At 37.2% G+C, this 16,721-nt stretch overlaps 2 protein-coding genes across 3 annotated transcripts; one reads left to right on the top strand and one right to left on the bottom strand.

Moving 5' to 3' along the window:
• The first annotated feature begins 7,384 nt into the window (after window positions 1-7,384).
• On the top strand, window positions 7,385-11,904 carry styx (serine/threonine/tyrosine interacting protein). Its single transcript, XM_079256396.1, has 11 exons — window positions 7,385-7,570; window positions 7,876-7,908; window positions 8,204-8,257; window positions 8,364-8,461; window positions 8,542-8,602; window positions 8,702-8,738; window positions 8,815-8,854; window positions 9,482-9,532; window positions 9,728-9,800; window positions 9,922-10,015; window positions 11,364-11,904. Exons 1-11 carry the CDS (start codon window positions 7,511-7,513, stop codon window positions 11,435-11,437), a joined length of 675 nt encoding a protein of 224 aa, XP_079112522.1. The 5' UTR covers window positions 7,385-7,510; the 3' UTR covers window positions 11,438-11,904.
• Window positions 11,905-12,419: 515 nt separating this feature from the next.
• Window positions 12,420-15,849, bottom strand: gnpnat1 (glucosamine-phosphate N-acetyltransferase 1). 2 transcript variants are annotated; one of them, XM_079238737.1, is made up of 6 exons: window positions 15,721-15,849; window positions 14,607-14,774; window positions 14,388-14,450; window positions 13,760-13,887; window positions 13,449-13,510; window positions 12,420-13,275 (listed from the first exon to the last, which is right to left on the bottom strand). In XM_079238737.1, exons 2-6 carry the CDS (start codon window positions 14,758-14,760, stop codon window positions 13,128-13,130), a joined length of 555 nt encoding a protein of 184 aa, XP_079094863.1. In that variant the 5' UTR covers window positions 14,761-14,774; window positions 15,721-15,849; the 3' UTR covers window positions 12,420-13,127. The 2 variants fall into 2 exon arrangements, with proteins under 2 accessions (XP_079094863.1, XP_079094864.1); XM_079238738.1 differs by having other exon boundaries at window positions 14,607-14,771; window positions 15,721-15,842.
• Between the last annotated feature and the right edge of the window lie 872 nt (window positions 15,850-16,721).

Below are 16,721 nucleotides of genomic sequence, written 5' to 3'. Positions count from 1 at the left end.
TTGTCTTTTTAAACAAATCTTAGATATTGGTTAAACTCTATCATAATATTAATGAAATAGCTTGTCATTAATATACATTTTTTAAAATCTGTTAAAAGTGTGATCCAATTTCAGGATTAAAAACATATCAGTTTATCCAATTACTCTGGATGGGTTGATAATCTTTACAGCCTCACAAACAAACAGCATAAAACACTAATAGACACTGACATTGGATTGTGTGAAAGTACATTGCTGCCCTCTTAAAAACTAAACATAGATCCTTAAACATTAGCATAAAGAATAGGAGAAGGATAGAAATCTTAATCAGCTGGCTTTGTATATGCTTTGTTTGTGAGTTATCCAGTTCAATAGGATCACACATGTCTGAGCATGATTATTGTGTGGTAACTTATGTTAGCATAATTCAAATGTGTGGATACATGTCTGCTTGTACTGACAGTCAAATGTAGACATTTAATGGTATTTTTAAAATGATTGCACTTTTATATGCTATTTACTTTAATAGATTTTAATTTTGCACATTGTGACATTTTGGTCACCGTTGTTTAAAGTTTAGCATTTAAAGTGTGTTGTAAATAAAGTTGCAGTTGCATGTAGTGATCTCACAGAAGATTTTTTTTAAAATCACCAGACATCAGTAATTTATTTTCTCTTTCACTTTCAATACCTCTTAGTCCAATTAAGGGTCACTAGAAAGCTGGAGCCCATCCCAGCAAATATCGGGTGACAGGCGGGGGGTACACCCTGGACATGTCACCAGCCAATCGCAAGGTCAACACAGAGGGAGAAGGAAACATTAATGCTCACTTTCATTCCTAGAGAGAATTTAGAGTGATCGGTTATCCCAGCAGGCGTGTCTTTGGATGGTGGGAGGAAGCCAGAGTACGCAGTAAGAACCTCTGCATGCATACAAACGGGCCGCTGTGGCCACCTAACAGGCCATGCAGAACTGAGAAATGTAAACTTTTTGTTTGTAAATAATATTAAATGACAAATTCAACAATGTAACAACATAATAGAATAACTCTTATTCCCTGTTATCACACCACTGTGAAAAATAAAGTCAACTGTGCAAATTAGCAAAATCAAAACCTACTATTGGTTGGCTCTCATTTGGATTCTTTGGCTTTTTGCTCACAAAGTCCTCTGCAAGAAAAATATCAATCTCCTCATACTGGTATTGAAGAACACTGATACTAGCCTATACTAAATACTATGGAGATTTGCATTGGTGTGCTCTGCCCTATCATAGATACATTCACTCCACAGTGAGACCAACAGGTTAATGCAGTGTCTTGATTCAAATATCATGCAATGCAAAGAAATTTTTAATCTGCAAAACTGGAGGGTAGTCCTGTTGTGGGTCATGTGGAAAATTATAAAAAGTTCAGCAGGACTCAGAACCCTTTTGTTGCATCTGGACAGCATGCACAATTCTTCCTTTCAAGTCTTATCATTATAAACATCTGCAATGTAGATATTGTTTAGGCCAGGAGTGTCAAAATGTGGCCCTCAAAGGCTGCTGTCCTGCATGTTTTTGATGTATTCCTGTTCCAACACACTTGGCTTACATTGGATAGATCCAGTACAAAGTTCTGCATAATGACTGATTCATTTAAGTCAAGTGTGTTGGATCAGGGATGCATGGAAAACCTGCAGGCAGTCCTCAAGGACCAGAGCTGGATACCCCTGGTTTAGACAAACCAGATGTCATAAGGTACTTCTTAGACTACTATGCTAACACTTGTACCACAAGAGTTTTCTTAGTTTTTTTGCTTACATGGTAGTGAAAACCCTTTTTTTCTTTTGACTCGGATTGTATTTCCCAACATGACTAAACACAACAACATTTCTGTGAAAAGAGTCTGGAATGGCTGATATTAAAGGCAGCTGTCTCCAGGATATTAACACGGAGACCACCTCATATAGGGAGACAGCAGCGCAAGTTGTTCTTTCCAATATTCTGATAGGGATTTAAGAGATAGTAAATAAGACTGAGGAAAGAGATACAGTCATGGAAAATGTTTCATATTCAAGTGTGGACAACTGATATTCTTCAAAGACTTTTTCTGCACGTAGGTGTGACTGTGGAAACAAGGAATGCATCTGATAAGAAACCACTTTTAGTATCGACTTGCACACTGACCATCAGAGTTGTAAGGATATGGTGAATTATTTGCGATAAGATCTCATCTTCCTCAGGTATGTGTAGAAAGTGCCTTAAAAGAAAGATGTTGTCACACATCAGGAAAAAGATGTGACATCTGAAGAAGAGCAAATTATCCACATTTACTGTTTTACATCAGATCTGTTGCTATCTTGTTTTCAGTCATTGCTGACATGCTTATTTAACCTTTTGATGCATTGTGTGCACTATAGTGGTTAACTATTTAAAGGCTGTTTTCTAATATTTTAATTAAATCAGGATGGTATTTTTGCAGTTTTGTAACTTCAGTGGACATTAGGAGAGTCACCCAACACACTGCCACTCACTGAAAAATAAATAAATAGTACAAACATTTCACATAGGCTATACACACATATGTAATTACCAACTTAACCTTAGTAAAAAAACAGAACAATATAATGACACTAATCTTAATTATTATAGAATATGTCTATAATATAAATATGATATATTATTTTATGTATGTTTCTATAGAATATATAGAATAAATAAACTAAATAGAAAGTCAAACAATATTAAAGACAAAGAAAGGTGTTTCTGTACATGTCTGTAGGAGTAAAATATTGCATGTGAAAAAAAGGTGGCATTGTTTTTTAATCATTCGTGCATCAGGGGGTTAACTGGGAAAGAATGATAAGAAGCATTAATGTTCTGGTGAGCATCCTCAGCAATAAGGGTTCCACTGCTGACCATGGGATATGTAGTTTAGGTATTTCATAGCCATGTGCTTCATTTTCTAGTTATATTTTAAAGTTTAATAAGTTTTCTCGTTTCAAGATAATGCACATACAAATTTCTCTTCCCATCTCAGTTCATTACATCTGTCACATTTTTCACAAAAGGCAAAAACCAATGGTTTCTCAGGCTGTTGGCTAACATATGACAACAATGGGTTTTGTGAGACAGCAGGAGCATCTTCTTTCCAGCGGCGGAACAAAACTTGGAAACCTTGGAACTTCCCCTGGATCGGTGATGGTCCTGGTGATGGACCATCATCAGGTCCATTACCAGTCACCAGTGACATTAAACACAACTTCTGTCAGGGCATTAGCTACCCAAAGAAGAAATCACAACTTTTATCTTTTTTTCTCTTCTGTGTTTGCAGGCTGCACAAAACTCTGTGCCATATTAATCCCTTCACCCCTCTGTACATTTTATACCCTTTTTTCACCTATACACATTGACAGGACAGCTTGTTTTATTTTCCACAGAACCAGTGCCATAAGCAAAGATCTTTGGCCAAGAAGCACCTCCTCGGATGAAGCTGTCTGAATCTTTTCAACTTCCTCCTCCAACTGACATTTGTATATTATTTTTCTCTTCCCAACTCGACACTCAGATTTTTCTCTAATTGTATTAGCCTTTACAATTAAGTCACCCCAAGAAACCTTTTGAAACCCACCACACTTTCCCTTTATCTGCACATTCTTGCAGAAAAGTACATTAGTTCAGCTACTCCAACCTTGATTTATAATGTTTCTGTCAAGTCGTCTCACTCCTCAACAGGTTCAGGCAGATGTCTGCACTTTCTCTTTCTTTCTGGGTTTCTTCTTGAGTTTTTCCTGAACACTTTCTACCTCCAGCCATTGCTTATGGACAACGTATTAAATCCATTTGAAGATTTGGTTCAACACAGTCAATGGGTTTAATCCACTGATTTCCTTGTTTGTTATGTATCAATAATTTGGCATTCTCAGTAAATTGATCACAACTATTTAAAGTAAATTGGATTTTTAAGAATTGGCCCAAGGTTGAAGCCAAATCACATTAAATCAGGACTTCTCTAATCTTCACCTCTAGAAGTAATTTAAAGAAAAGGGGCATTCAAATAAAAAATAATTAATCAAACATGATGGGAGTTAAGTTAGCATAAAATTTGTTCCATCTTACAGCACTAACATTATCAGCACAAAGAGAAGCAGTTTGTTTAGCTCCCAATCCCATACTGTTTTCATTACTAGTATGTGAAGTACTGCAATTTGTGGCACATTCTTAAAGGAATACAGATAAAAGAATAAAACTAGAAATTTTTTTCATACTCTCTAAAATAGAGGTGCCCAACCTTTTTACTTCCAAGGGCCAAACTGAAAATGATCCAGTAAGCCAAGGGTTAAACACTGCAGCCTTAAGGAGGAAACAAAAGTAAATGTATAAAGTTATTTTAATTATTTGTTCAATAGCTAACACAGTGTATTTTTTCCTATCAGGGTAAACAAACTGTTACATGAAAATCAATGTGGCAAGAGAACAATAAAGCGATAGTTAAAGGGGCAATAGACTCCCATGTTAAAAGGGCAACTTCACAGCAGAAATAAACATGTTTACAGCCTGGTTCAAAAATCCATTTTCAGTTAATAGGTAAGGTTTACCTTCATTACAACTGTGGGGTAGTTAAATTTTTTTTAATTTTCACTTTTAAAAGTAATTTAATCTCAAAATTTGACATATTTAGGGGCGTGTCATTTTCATTGACAGGTACCAATCTCCCGCTTCAAGTAAGGAGAACGCCGAACAACCGCGGTTAGCGGAATAGCCTCTACAAATTATGAATTTATTAATTACCTCGGAGCACCACTCATCACCTTTAATTAACTTAAAATTCAGGCGGATGAGACACCTTAAATAAACTCAATTCAATAAACAGTCTCACTTCAAAGGAGTAAATCCTAAGAACGAATGAACCAGAAATCGTGCATTCAGAAATTATGACAATAACGGATGAATTGATTATACATATTTATTTACAATGATGGTAAACATACAGCAGTGAAAATGAGCAATGATGGAGAGATGTTATTGGTGAGATGGTATGATGAATTTGTCAACATGGAATTTCATTTATAACATTAATAAAGAACGCTGAGATTAATTAAATGAGATGGAGCAGGAAGAAACTGGTTGGAATTAAGCAAATAAATCGGGATGATTATCTTACTTAAATCTTTGACAAGAACGTGTTCAATAATTCTAAATTTGGATAAGAATTCGAATTTAATTATTTAATTAGAATTTGATGTACTGGTTTGGGACATCACAAATGTCAGAGCGCTATCAGATCCTACTTTGAACGCTGAATCCGGAGTGTGGGTCGAAGCGGGTGGTTGGTCCCCTATTCGGCGCGTTTCTGGGGGAATTGGATCCCTGGAGCATCAGAAGATGTAGGTCTACGCAGCTACTCTGGGCTTCTGGATCCGTTCAGCGGAGTTCCAGAGCGGTGTGATGATGATCCAGATTGTCCCAAAAATAGATAGTTCCAGATTTTACGTGTAAAGACGTAATGGAAAAAGTTGGAGCTACGGTTCTAGTTAATTACTGATCTCGGGAAAAATACTGGTTACAAATAAACACTTGTTGTACTTTCTCCCGTTCGGAAGAACGGAGAGGTAAAAACTTATAATGAAATAACAAAAGAAAAGAAGACGAAAGGCTAACGACAAAAGCTAAGGACAAGAAAGAAACTTAGAGGAGACAAAAAGCTTAAACGAAGACAAAAAGCTCAGGAGGAGAAAAAGCCTAGGAAGTTGGTCTGCCAGTCTAATTTAAACAGACCCGCCTTTCGAACTTCCAGCCAATCATGAGTTGCTTCTGTCAGAGGCTGACCAACCTTATCCAATCAGGTCAGCTCCAGTTCCTTCTCTCTGCATCTCATTAATGTGAACGGGATACTTTCAATTCCTTGCTTTGTCTGCCGCAATACACATCAAATCACATTCAGAGTTATGCAGATTCCTCGTTTGCTGGGGAAGGAAAGCATTTTATAGTATTACTTTCACACATGAAAAGATTGGCTACATGTAATTTTTATTAAAGGTGGATTAATTAATTGTCATGACTTGTCCTCATTGGGTGATCCTAAAAAGAAAACTCACATTTTATTCATTCACATTAGTAGCTTAAGAGAAGTCTGAAGCTTGGAAAACATAATCAACAATTATTTACTGCAGTGTTTATGATTAATGTGTGTGTGTGATCAGTTCAAAGAATTAAATCACATATCAAGATAAAATAATGGAAAAGAAGAAATTCAACCAAAACAATTAACCACAGTCTTTTAGACTAAGTTAGATCGGTTCCTTCAATTGGGGAAAGAAGTTTGGATTCCTTCTGTCTCCTTTTCCGTCAGGGGAGGGGTTGTTCTGGCGCCATGGAGTCTCGTCTTTTGGCTTAGAAGTGTCATTTCTGACCAGAACCAGGGTTTGGTCAGATGCGACTCTCGGCATTTCCCCCGACCTGCAACCATAAATTGTTAGATGTGCTTTAATCCTTCGTGTTGACACAGCTGCATTCTGTAGGGAGTAAAGGTGTAAATCTCTGAGTGTCACCACGCCTCTTGGGTCAAATGGTCACTCTCTCTTCGTCCTGTGTGGACCAATCTTACTGCAGAGAAAGAAATACAACTATTGTTTAATCCAGTCGAATGTTTTTAATCCTGGGAGGCCAAGATCACTACACCGGTTAACAACATGACGTAGCTTTAGCCCGCTTACCTTCGTTAGCTGGTTAACTCCTGTTATTTCCAGCTTAGCTCGGTAAGCTCTTAGCTACAGGCAGCTTGGAGTTCGCTAGATGTCAATAATCCACTATGACACTCACAGCGCACCTGCACGCTCTCTCTTTGCCCATATTTGCATTTTCCTGGCGAGACAACACGCATGCCCCTGGCAAGATGGCAATGGTAAGAACTGCCCACTGAGATTCAATTTAGCTCTTCAGAAACCTATGGGTGACATCACGGAGGCTTTGTCCATCTCTTTTTATACAGTCAATGGTTGAACCTGGCTCACTGACAAAGTGAATATGTCATTGAGGTGTGAGTCAGTCAGGATCCCTTTGATAGAAAGTATGGTCTTTTCACTAAGCTCTATAGGGTATTAATATTAACAACAATTAGTGGGCCAAAAGCAAAGTTCTGGCGGGCCGATTTTGGCCCGCGGACGCCACTTTGGGCACCCCTGTCTAAAACGATTTATTTTATATGAAAATTATTAAATTAATTTATAAGTTAATTAATCAAATATTTTGGCTTCCATTTTCTTATTCTTTTGCAACAGTGTTTTTTTTCTTTCTGTTTTATGGCTACTGTCATGATTTCATCGTATTGCATGCTACAACCTCTGACCGCGAGACGCCGCCATTGCTCTCTTTGCCTGCTTTCCTTCTTCCAGCCACGCGAGTCACGTGACTCATGTCAGGGGACAGCATGGCGGTCATGCATGTGGATCCTGAAAACAAATTGCATCGTTTGTCCAGTTAACCCGCCGCTAAAAACATCGTAGCTGCGCGTGAAGCCGGGCCCGCGGTGCCCAAACAGACACCAGAATGGAGGAAGAAAACAAACTTCAGTTTCCGTCTCTGCCCGCGACCAAGGAGGAGCTTCTGGTGAGAGCAGACATGTCCACTGTGCCTGGCCAGCTAATCTGAGCTAACCGCCCCTCCTGCTTTATTGTCTCTCACCGAAAATACTCCTTAAAAGAGACATTCTGTGTAAAATGACATCGGTATAACGCACTTTAAAAGCGGCGCTTCATTTATTTAGTCTTTAAATCCGTAAAAAGTCATATTTCTTGCCAGATCAGCCTTCTAGCATTAGCCACGTATGCACATTGAGTAAACTTGCACTCGCTTTTCTTCCATTTTCTATAGAAATTCAGCCATAATTTCTTCCCTATTTAATTCTGTTACAGGACTGGGCTTATCCAATGAGACGAGAAATGCAGGTGTGTGAGACGACTCCACGTGTGTGTAGTTTCAGCCATAATGTTTAAAATTTACATCACGTTTAATCCGACTAAAGTTATTCTGCATTTGTAGGATTGTTGCCGTCAGTCTCTAATGCATACGAACAAAAATAACTATATTGAGTTTAAGGTTTGTTGTCATAAAGTGTGTAAGCCCCCACCCCCTTTTTTTTTAATGAGATATTTTAATGTTGGTCACTGTCTCAGTAACTCTGAAAATGTTGAATTTATGCTGTTAATGTTGTTAAAGTTTTTCTGCTGTTTTCCTCCTCAGGAGATTTTACCAGGACTGTTTTTAGGTCCCTATTCTGCTGCAATGAAAAGCAAGGTAATTCTTGTTGGAGTTCTCATCTGGACCTTTATTTTAGCAATTAAAAGAAAAAGATAACATATTTATATTTACGTCTCGTTTTTATTTCTTTTTCTTTATCTAGCTGCCAATTCTTGAGAGACACGGCATAACGCATATTGTGTGTGTCCGTCAAGATATTGAAGCCAATTTTATCAAACCCAATTTCCCTCATACATTTAGGTAAGAATACAGCTGAATAATCTGCTTTTGTTGTAACTCTGAAAAGCAGGGAGCTTTATTTCACAGATTTGTTCTTGCAGGTATCTTGTGTTAGATATTGCTGACAATCCAGTGGAAAATATAATCCGCTTTTTTCCTATGGTGAGTTACAAACTTCATTCCTTTTGCTTTTGTCCTTTTTTTTTTTTACTGAGAAAGGATAACTTTAAACTCGATGTATTGTTTTTCATCTAATTACAGACTAAAGAATTTATTGATAGCTGCTTAGCAACAGAAGGTAGGGATGTATCTGGTTCCTAATGGTCTTGCTTTTTGTGTTAAGCGATTAATCAACAGGTTCTGTTTTGTTCTAGGAAAGGTACTAGTTCATGGCAATGCAGGGATATCAAGAAGGTGAGCTGTGTTTTTGTGCTGTTATTGTGTCATTTCCAAATTTAATTTATTGCTGAAGCAGGAAATCTAAAAACAATGCTGCATCTAAATTGTGTTATACCATACGTGATTGTTTGCTTTTACTGTCAGGGTTTCTTTTAAATGGAGCTAAATTATCTGTTGAGGGGCTCCATCTTGAAAGTAACTCCACACACAAGCGAGAAATGTCACCTATAAGCGTTGAAAGGATGAGACTGACCTGTGCTGCTAAAGATATGTTTATGAACAAACGTCTAGCAATGATTGACAGCTGACTGGTGTATATCAGTGAGTTGAAACAGGATAAAGCCACTTATGAATCAACGTAAAACTGATTTTTTTTTCATACATGAAATCGAATATTCCATGTGTCCTCAGATTATGTTGTTTCAGCTATAGATTCAACATATAGATGTAACTTCATTTCTGGTTTCGTTGGATTGTTTGGACTTCTTGGATTGCTTAGCTACATATTTACCATCAAAACCTGTTGCTTATGGATTTTTTTTTTTTTAAACTGGCACAGTATTTGCTGAGCTGGTAGATCGAAGTGCTAAATGAAGTGATGTATCCTGTTACAGGTTTCTTGTATTTCTTTTGTTCTTCCAGTGCTGCTTTAGTGATTGCATACCTTATGGAAACATTTGGGATGAAGTACAGGTGATTTTCCTTGTTTCATTTTTTTTCTCCCTTCATTGGAAAACAGGTCTAACATTTTTGCTAAACATTTCAGTTATTAGAGACACAATGTTTCTGTTTATTTAACCACTATGTTAATAATACTTTCAGAGTAACAAAACGGTTGTTTGGTGGGGTATCAGTAGTTTCACTGGCTGTTTTTAAAATTCTGTGTAGGGATGCGTTCAGCCACGTCCAGGAGAGAAGGTTTTGCATCAACCCCAATGTTGGCTTCGTGCATCAACTCCAGGTAAGTCATGGCTTTAAAGAATGAGCAGCAGCTCTGACATTTCACTCAATAAGTGAACATATTTAGCTGATACATGCTGTGTACTTTGCTCATGTCATCGTTCTGCATGTTTTGTTTGTAGGAGTATGAAGCAATCTATCTTGCCAAATTGACCATTAAAATGATGTCACCAATGCAGCTGGGCAGGTCGTTCTCTCTACAAGCTGGAATGCCAGGTTTGTACACAATTTACTCACATATGTTCCCTCAAATCCTCACAATACTGGAGCAGTGGAGGCATTTAAAGGGGCTCTATGATGCTATTTCTCATATTCTGAGCTGTCTACACTGTCATGGTGTTGAATACTCATCAGAAATCAGAGCGGCGCCATTTTTTTTTTTTCACCTAAATGCATGTTTGAGTTTTCCACCACACTTGACATTTTGTTTCCATGGCAACAGAAACAATTGGTTTTACAGAGTTTTTTCTATGAAATTTTAATGGCGTCCCGGGGGAGGAATTCAGTGATTGGTCATCATTTCTAGGTGGTGCACATTCACAAGAAGAAAGCCACACCCACCATCACTGCTCAGTATAACTACTCCAACACTACCAACCACTGGTCCAGCAGTTGACCAATCAGATGCAGGCATAGGGCGAAGCTTTCTCTGTTCACTTGTTTCTGGCAGACGCTGATCTGAGAGGATCAATGCAAAATGAATGAAGGTGTTTGTGGAAAATGCTTGATTATTTTAGTGCCCTTCTGGACTTTCATATTAAAATAAAGTAGACTGAAATGTGCATAATAGTCACTTTAAGGTTACTTCAGGAAAATTAAACCCCACTTAAGCCTGTTACATACTCCACATGAATAAACATTTTTTTCTGTTCTCGAGACCCTTTGAAGAAAGTATCGTTTTGTTCTCGCCAACTCCGAGAAGTATCGTGTGATTGGTTGGACATTTGAGGTGGGCGTGGTTAACCCGGAAAAGCATGAAGTGGAAAGTTGCCACTTCACATTTTTGCTATTTCAGGTAAAAAGATTGTTTTGATAAAACAGCTGATCGAGGTAGTGAGAAAGTACGACCATTTTTACAACATGTGGCATTAAACACACGGACCTGGCGGCGTGCACAACCTGCCCTGCCGTCGATGAAGTTTCTTACTACCGTAATACAAAGTAATGGAGTTTATTGCACAGAAAAGCAGACATCGCAGCCTGCAGTGACCCCTCCCCCGTTGCAGACAAAACATCTCATTGAGGATGAATTGACGGGACAAAAAAGACATTTTAACTTTTTGTTGCAGCCTTGAGAGCAAAAACAAAGTTCTCCTGGTAGAGTACGTGAGTAAGCTTTAAAATACATTTGAGACGAGGTTACCAGGAATTAAACCGCTTGGCACGGACTTCACTCATACGCCTTTATCACTTCCACTGGTAGCATTAAAACACTTTAGTTGCTCTAAATTTCCCATAAATTTCCATCATTCTCAAGATGATACACTTGACAAGTAAACGCTGGGTCACAAAGGTGTTGTGTTGTTGGCAGTATATGCTTTATATCTCTACATTTCTTTTGCAGGAAGTCGCAAGCGCAGCCTGGAAGATGATGAAGATTTTGGGGCAATGCAGGTCACAACAGCACGGAATGGATGAGCTTTGCTGATATTACGATGTGTGGCAAAGTGCACTATCCTTTTTTTTTTTTTTTTTTTACATTTTTAATCCCATTAAAAATGTAAATATTTGAACTTTTTCTAAGGGGAAGGACAAGGGTGGGAGGGCAACCACTCATGTCTGAGACATGAAGTACTGATGGACAGGGGCAAATTTGATAACTCCATTTTTTTTTCTCCTTGAGCTACATGCACTGATGGAAGATTTTTTGCAGTTTTATAGTATTTAAAGCATTTTGCATTTGCAGCGGGACAGTATTGCAATAATGCACTTTCGATACTTGAATTAGTATAGATGACCAGGAGGGGGATGCTGGCAAAGGGGAATGTTGCCAGATCCTTGCCCAGGTGAAGACAGAGGAGGAATAGTTGTCTTTCTTTTGGAAGTAATGTGAGAATGAACTAATATGGGGCTTAATGTGGGGCAGTCAGGAATGGACAATTAATAACTCACTGCTTAATAAATAAGTCCTGAGTAATGCTCAGCTGTGTCTTTATCTGTGTCCTGCTTTCTTTCTGAAATTAACATTCATCTTTCCAATATGTGTGTGTATATGTATGGATTGGTCAGTCTTATTTATTGCCACAGAATAGCTTTACATTGTTCACCTATTTGTTGCTGCGTAAGGCCTCTGGAAAATTCTGAAAGAGATTTTTTTCTCTTTTGAATTACTTTGTCCTTTTCTTAACCTACAGTAGATCACTGCCAACTTTTAATTAAACTTTCATTGCTTGTATTTTAATTTTTTAAGAAGAAAAACTGGGTTTTGAAACTTAATGTTCATTTTAGGAAAGAATCTTCATGATTTTGTGTTCTTGGGAGGTAGGAAGGAGTGCATCACTTTCATTTTTCACTACCGTTCAGTGCACTAGTAATGGGATGCTGTCTTATAAAAAAAAAAGATGACAAGGAGATTATAGAATATTTTATTTGGTTAACATCTGAAAATAAATTACATTAAATATGTTCCCCTCTTTAATTATAAAACGCAGCTACAAAGGCTTAAATAAAAGTTCCATTTAAAAAAGTCATTTGTATCCATTTACCATTTCAAAATGTTTCAATTATGTTATTCCAGTAGTTAACTAAAATAAAAAACCTCTAAAGCGTTGGAAATCTTCAACCAGCCCTCATGTTTCTTGACCCATTTTCCTTCAACTTCATTCCATTTATCCAGCAACATAAATGAGAACAGGAGCACTTTGTACTGATAAAAGTTAAAAACCCAAATAAAACCAGGATTTCACGTCTAAATTCTTTCCACAGAACTGGTTTGTACTGATCTTGAAAAGCAGCTGCATGCACCTGATTATTTTATTTTTATTATGTAAGTTGTAAAATAAGTAGATTTGGTACCTTCATTCCCTGCACAGCTGCAGTTTCAGTAGCTTTATAATCACCTTTTTCCCTTGGTTGGTAGACAGCAATGACTTTGTTTTTTTTTTTTGTTTTTTTTTAAATACAACAAAATAAGACATTCAATTTACAGTAACTGAAATTTCTTTAAGATTAATGTTGACCGCAGAAATCCACCAAGGAGAGGTGATGAGATGATCCAACTGTGTCAAAACAAGAAACCTAATGCTTAAGATTCCCATTAAGTGCTAAAATCAGTAGATGTATAAATGGTCCATAACCCAAAACCTGCTGTTTACAGCTTCAGCTGTCCTCAGTCGAAGAATCGGTGCTGCATGTAAGTGTCATCTGCAGCAACGTAGCCAAACTTTTGGTAGAAACCCACATTTTTGGGTGCACACTCCAGAGTGATTTTGTAGCAGTTCAGTCTTTTGCTGAGAAGAGTAAGAGTTGAAACTAATCTGCATGGTAAGAAAGAAGAGAGAGAAGGAGTAAGTTTATTTTTAAAAAAAAGTATAAAAGTTTTTATTTTAAAAAAAAAAAAAGACAAATATTTCCTAAATAGGTTATTTTTATGCCAGTTGGGATTTGCAGGAAAATGACAAGATGAAAAGTAAATGCCAGGCTGACTCACAGTTTCCCCAGCTGCTTCCCTCTGCACACATCTGTGACAACTACCTCCTCCACACGGCCCCGCTGCAAAGAAAATAAAATAGCATTGCTTATTTTCATCATTTTCAATATCCTTCATTATTAATGGAAACTATATAAATCATTTTTTGCCAAAGAGGAAAAACATTTAAAATGTAACTTTCATTTATGGTAGTCAGCAGTGTTATTATAATAAGCAATATTTTAATGATTAATTTGTTTATCGGACTGGTGATAAGGAGAAAGGCAGCGATAAAAGCTACACTCATTAAACTGCTTGTGTGTGCTATGTACCTTGGCGCAGGCATGAATGAATTTATGTTCTGTGATCAGCGTGGCCGTGGCAACAATCTCTCCCAGATTCGTATCCTCCACCACGACAACATAGTAGTCTCCTGTCATCTTCATATCTTCAAACTTCTCTGAAATAGATAGAAAATGCGATTTTTTTTTATGTCATCTTAAATTTTACAAAATTGTTTGTACTTCAAGTACTCTTGTTTTGTTTTTGTCTCTTGAAATGTATCAAAATACATGTGTTCCGACAGGCCCAATGTGCCACAGTGAAGGTGTGCAGTCTTGCTGAGGTCTGTTATGCAGTTCTCTGGGATGACTGGAGTGGATACAAATTTTTTTTAGTAATTTTCTTGAAAAGTCTCCAGTACAAAAAAAACCACCTTCTCTTGATATGTTTCTTCCTTCTCTACTGTATAACCTCATTATACATATACGTATAGTTTAGCTGGAGGTCGCTTCAGACAAGTGAAAAGTTTCCGTATTGTATGGAATTATATTATTGTTGCCATGGTTTTAGAGCCAAGCTATAACAAGTGTGGCAGGATACACAGATTTAAGGACTGCCTATATATTTAAAAAAAAAAAAAACCAGTATATTTTGACTGTAGCATTGAGTATGACTTACTGGCAAATTGTTCCGGTGTGACATTGCCTGTTTTGGTGAGTTGAGATAAAACTTTGAAGAATCCTGGGAAACAAAGACAATGAGAGACGGTGAACACGATTAAATGTCAAAACACTTATTATTATTTGGTTAGATATTGTAGGTGGAACTGCATTGCCACAATAAATACAGTCTGGCAATTTTTGTATCCAAGAACAAGCCTGGAATATTCAGTCCAACCTCTATTGAAATCTGCCAAGCACAGCGGCCGGAGCACGAGGCCTTCTCCTGGGCTGGATGGTGAGATGAGGGGAGAGAAGGTAACAGTGCAGCTGCTCCAGTCTAACTCATGTAGCAGAGAGGGGTCAAAAAGTGGAGTCTCGTCAAGCAACATACCTAAATGTCCTACTGGGGGGAAAAAAAAAAAAAAAAAAAAAAAAAAAACCCACACAAACCTGATTAGCAAGTCAAGTCTTTAAAACACACCCAGAAAAAGTATGTATGTGTGTGTAGATGGATGGATTTACTACTGTATAGATGGATGGATGGAAAGGTCTGATAAAGTTACCGTAGTCTGGATACTAAGTATGTTTACTCAGAGTTACACAGAACTTTGACCTGACAAAAGTCAACTTGGTTTTAGACTCTAGAGGTTGACAAACCAGCTGGGAGATATTGACATGAACACACCCACGTTGAAATTGTAACACACATAATTTTTATGACGTACATTCCTCCACATTCATTCATGACTTTTTTCTTCCAGGACAGAGTCGAAATTCCGTCCAGGATGTCTCACAAGTTAGGAGATCATCCTACCCATGCTGACGAGCAGAGCAAATGAAAGTTTTACAGGACTGGTGCTAATAATCCCGAGTTTAAACTGTTTTAAATCTGGTTTCTATGGTAGCAAATTATAATTTTACACTTTACTTGGATTACTTCCCGATCCGCAAGCCAAACAGATAAGAGTATGACGGTGATAGTTGTTTTACTGGACACCAATAAGAAAATTATTTCACTGTATGAGTGTGAACTAACCAAACTGCTTTTGTTTAAATTAAATTAGTTATTCAGAGCCTTACTCAGCCAACATAACGAGGTCAAGTCTTCACTGTTTTAACACAGTAACAGTCTAAATGAAAGAAGAACATTTTCTTTACTTTTCCCGTGAAACACTTACATGAGAGCAATTTCACACAAGTGTGTGTGTGTATATATATATATATATATATATATATATATATATAGCCAATCTGGTGTTACTGCTCTGACTTTCTACTTTATACTGAATAACTTAACATTACTGGGTTAGTGAGTTAACTATGTGGGTAGCGATGAAGTTGCTACTTACCAGTAAAACGCGGAGCATAAACAGACAGATTGCTTGACCGATATCTCACGCACAATGATACCCAGACAGTTGTCGTAGATCTGAATGAGGCTGAGCTACATTGTTGCGTCGACCATCGTGGGTGTTTCTGCCGCTGCTTCCCCTCGACAGGCGCTCCTTTGTATGACGTGGCAGATGCCGCCCCGTGGCGCACTCTAATGACGTCACGACTGATGTTAAACGAAACAATTTAAGCACTTATGATCAGTCTATGCTTTTGATGCATGATTGCATTAATCCTTATCAGTTGTTTCATTATGAAATTCTTAAACTTTGCCCAAATGTATTGGACATTTAGATTCAAAGGTCAAGTTTCATGTACTGATGAGTACTAATTTGCTGTGATTTAGTCCTCTTAAAGTGGAAAGCAACATATTTATCAAGCAAAACAAACAGACCACTGTTTGTTAAAAAGCTGTAGAAGCTCTGTTTATTGAGTTTATTATATTAACATACTTTACAAAAACTAGATTTACATAATTATTTTTAACTGAACCATCCTTGATTTAGGCACAAAATACAGGAAAGTTCAGTGAAAAAAAAGTTTTGATAAAGTCATGGTTGTGAAAGATAACCCATGACTAGGAAAATATATCATGGTGTTTAACATTGCTAAGAAAATTAATAAAAAGTGAAACAATGCTATAATCCTTTTATACAATTTTGACAAAACTGAAAACCTAAATCCTCAATCTTGTTACTGCACCTCCAAACTGTTTTAAAAAAAAAAAAAAAAAAAAAAAAAAAAAGTAAGGGAAAAATATCACAACACTTCAGCTTTAAGTGGAAAATTATGGGTTTATCTTTGGGATTGAGTGAAAGGAAATGAAATCACTTATCTACATTTCATGCATTTCTTCAGAACTGCCTTTTTGCACTTTGACAGAAATCAAACTATTTTAATACAGCCTTCACTCGCATTCATTGATATGTTTCAATCAGCAAAAAGTTCAGTAAAATTT

This window comes from Telmatherina bonti (genome assembly GCF_933228915.1).
Source record: "Telmatherina bonti genome assembly, chromosome: 1".
Classification (NCBI taxonomy): Eukaryota; Metazoa; Chordata; class Actinopteri; order Atheriniformes; family Telmatherinidae; genus Telmatherina; species Telmatherina bonti.
Note: the sequence above shows the minus strand (reverse complement) of the source record. Positions and strands in the feature narration are given on the sequence as shown.

What these genes read in the sequence shown, in the direction of transcription:
- gnpnat1 (XM_079238737.1), bottom strand. Translation starts at nt 14,760, where the DNA reads ATGTTGCTTGACGAGACTCCACTTTTTGACCCCTCTCTGCTACATGAG. An exon ending in CTTGGCAGATTTCAATAGAG is followed by an intron (nt 14,451 to 14,606) that starts GTTGGACTGAAT and finishes TTTGTTTCCCAG; the next exon opens with GATTCTTCAAAGTTTTATCT. An exon ending in CACACCGGAACAATTTGCCA is followed by an intron (nt 13,888 to 14,387) that starts GTAAGTCATACT and finishes TATCTATTTCAG; the next exon opens with AGAAGTTTGAAGATATGAAG.
- styx (XM_079256396.1), top strand. Translation starts at nt 7,511, where the DNA reads ATGGAGGAAGAAAACAAACTTCAGTTTCCGTCTCTGCCCGCGACCAAG. An exon ending in CTGCTGCAATGAAAAGCAAG is followed by an intron (nt 8,258 to 8,363) that starts GTAATTCTTGTT and finishes TTCTTTATCTAG; the next exon opens with CTGCCAATTCTTGAGAGACA. An exon ending in AATGCAGGGATATCAAGAAG is followed by an intron (nt 8,855 to 9,481) that starts GTGAGCTGTGTT and finishes TTGTTCTTCCAG; the next exon opens with TGCTGCTTTAGTGATTGCAT.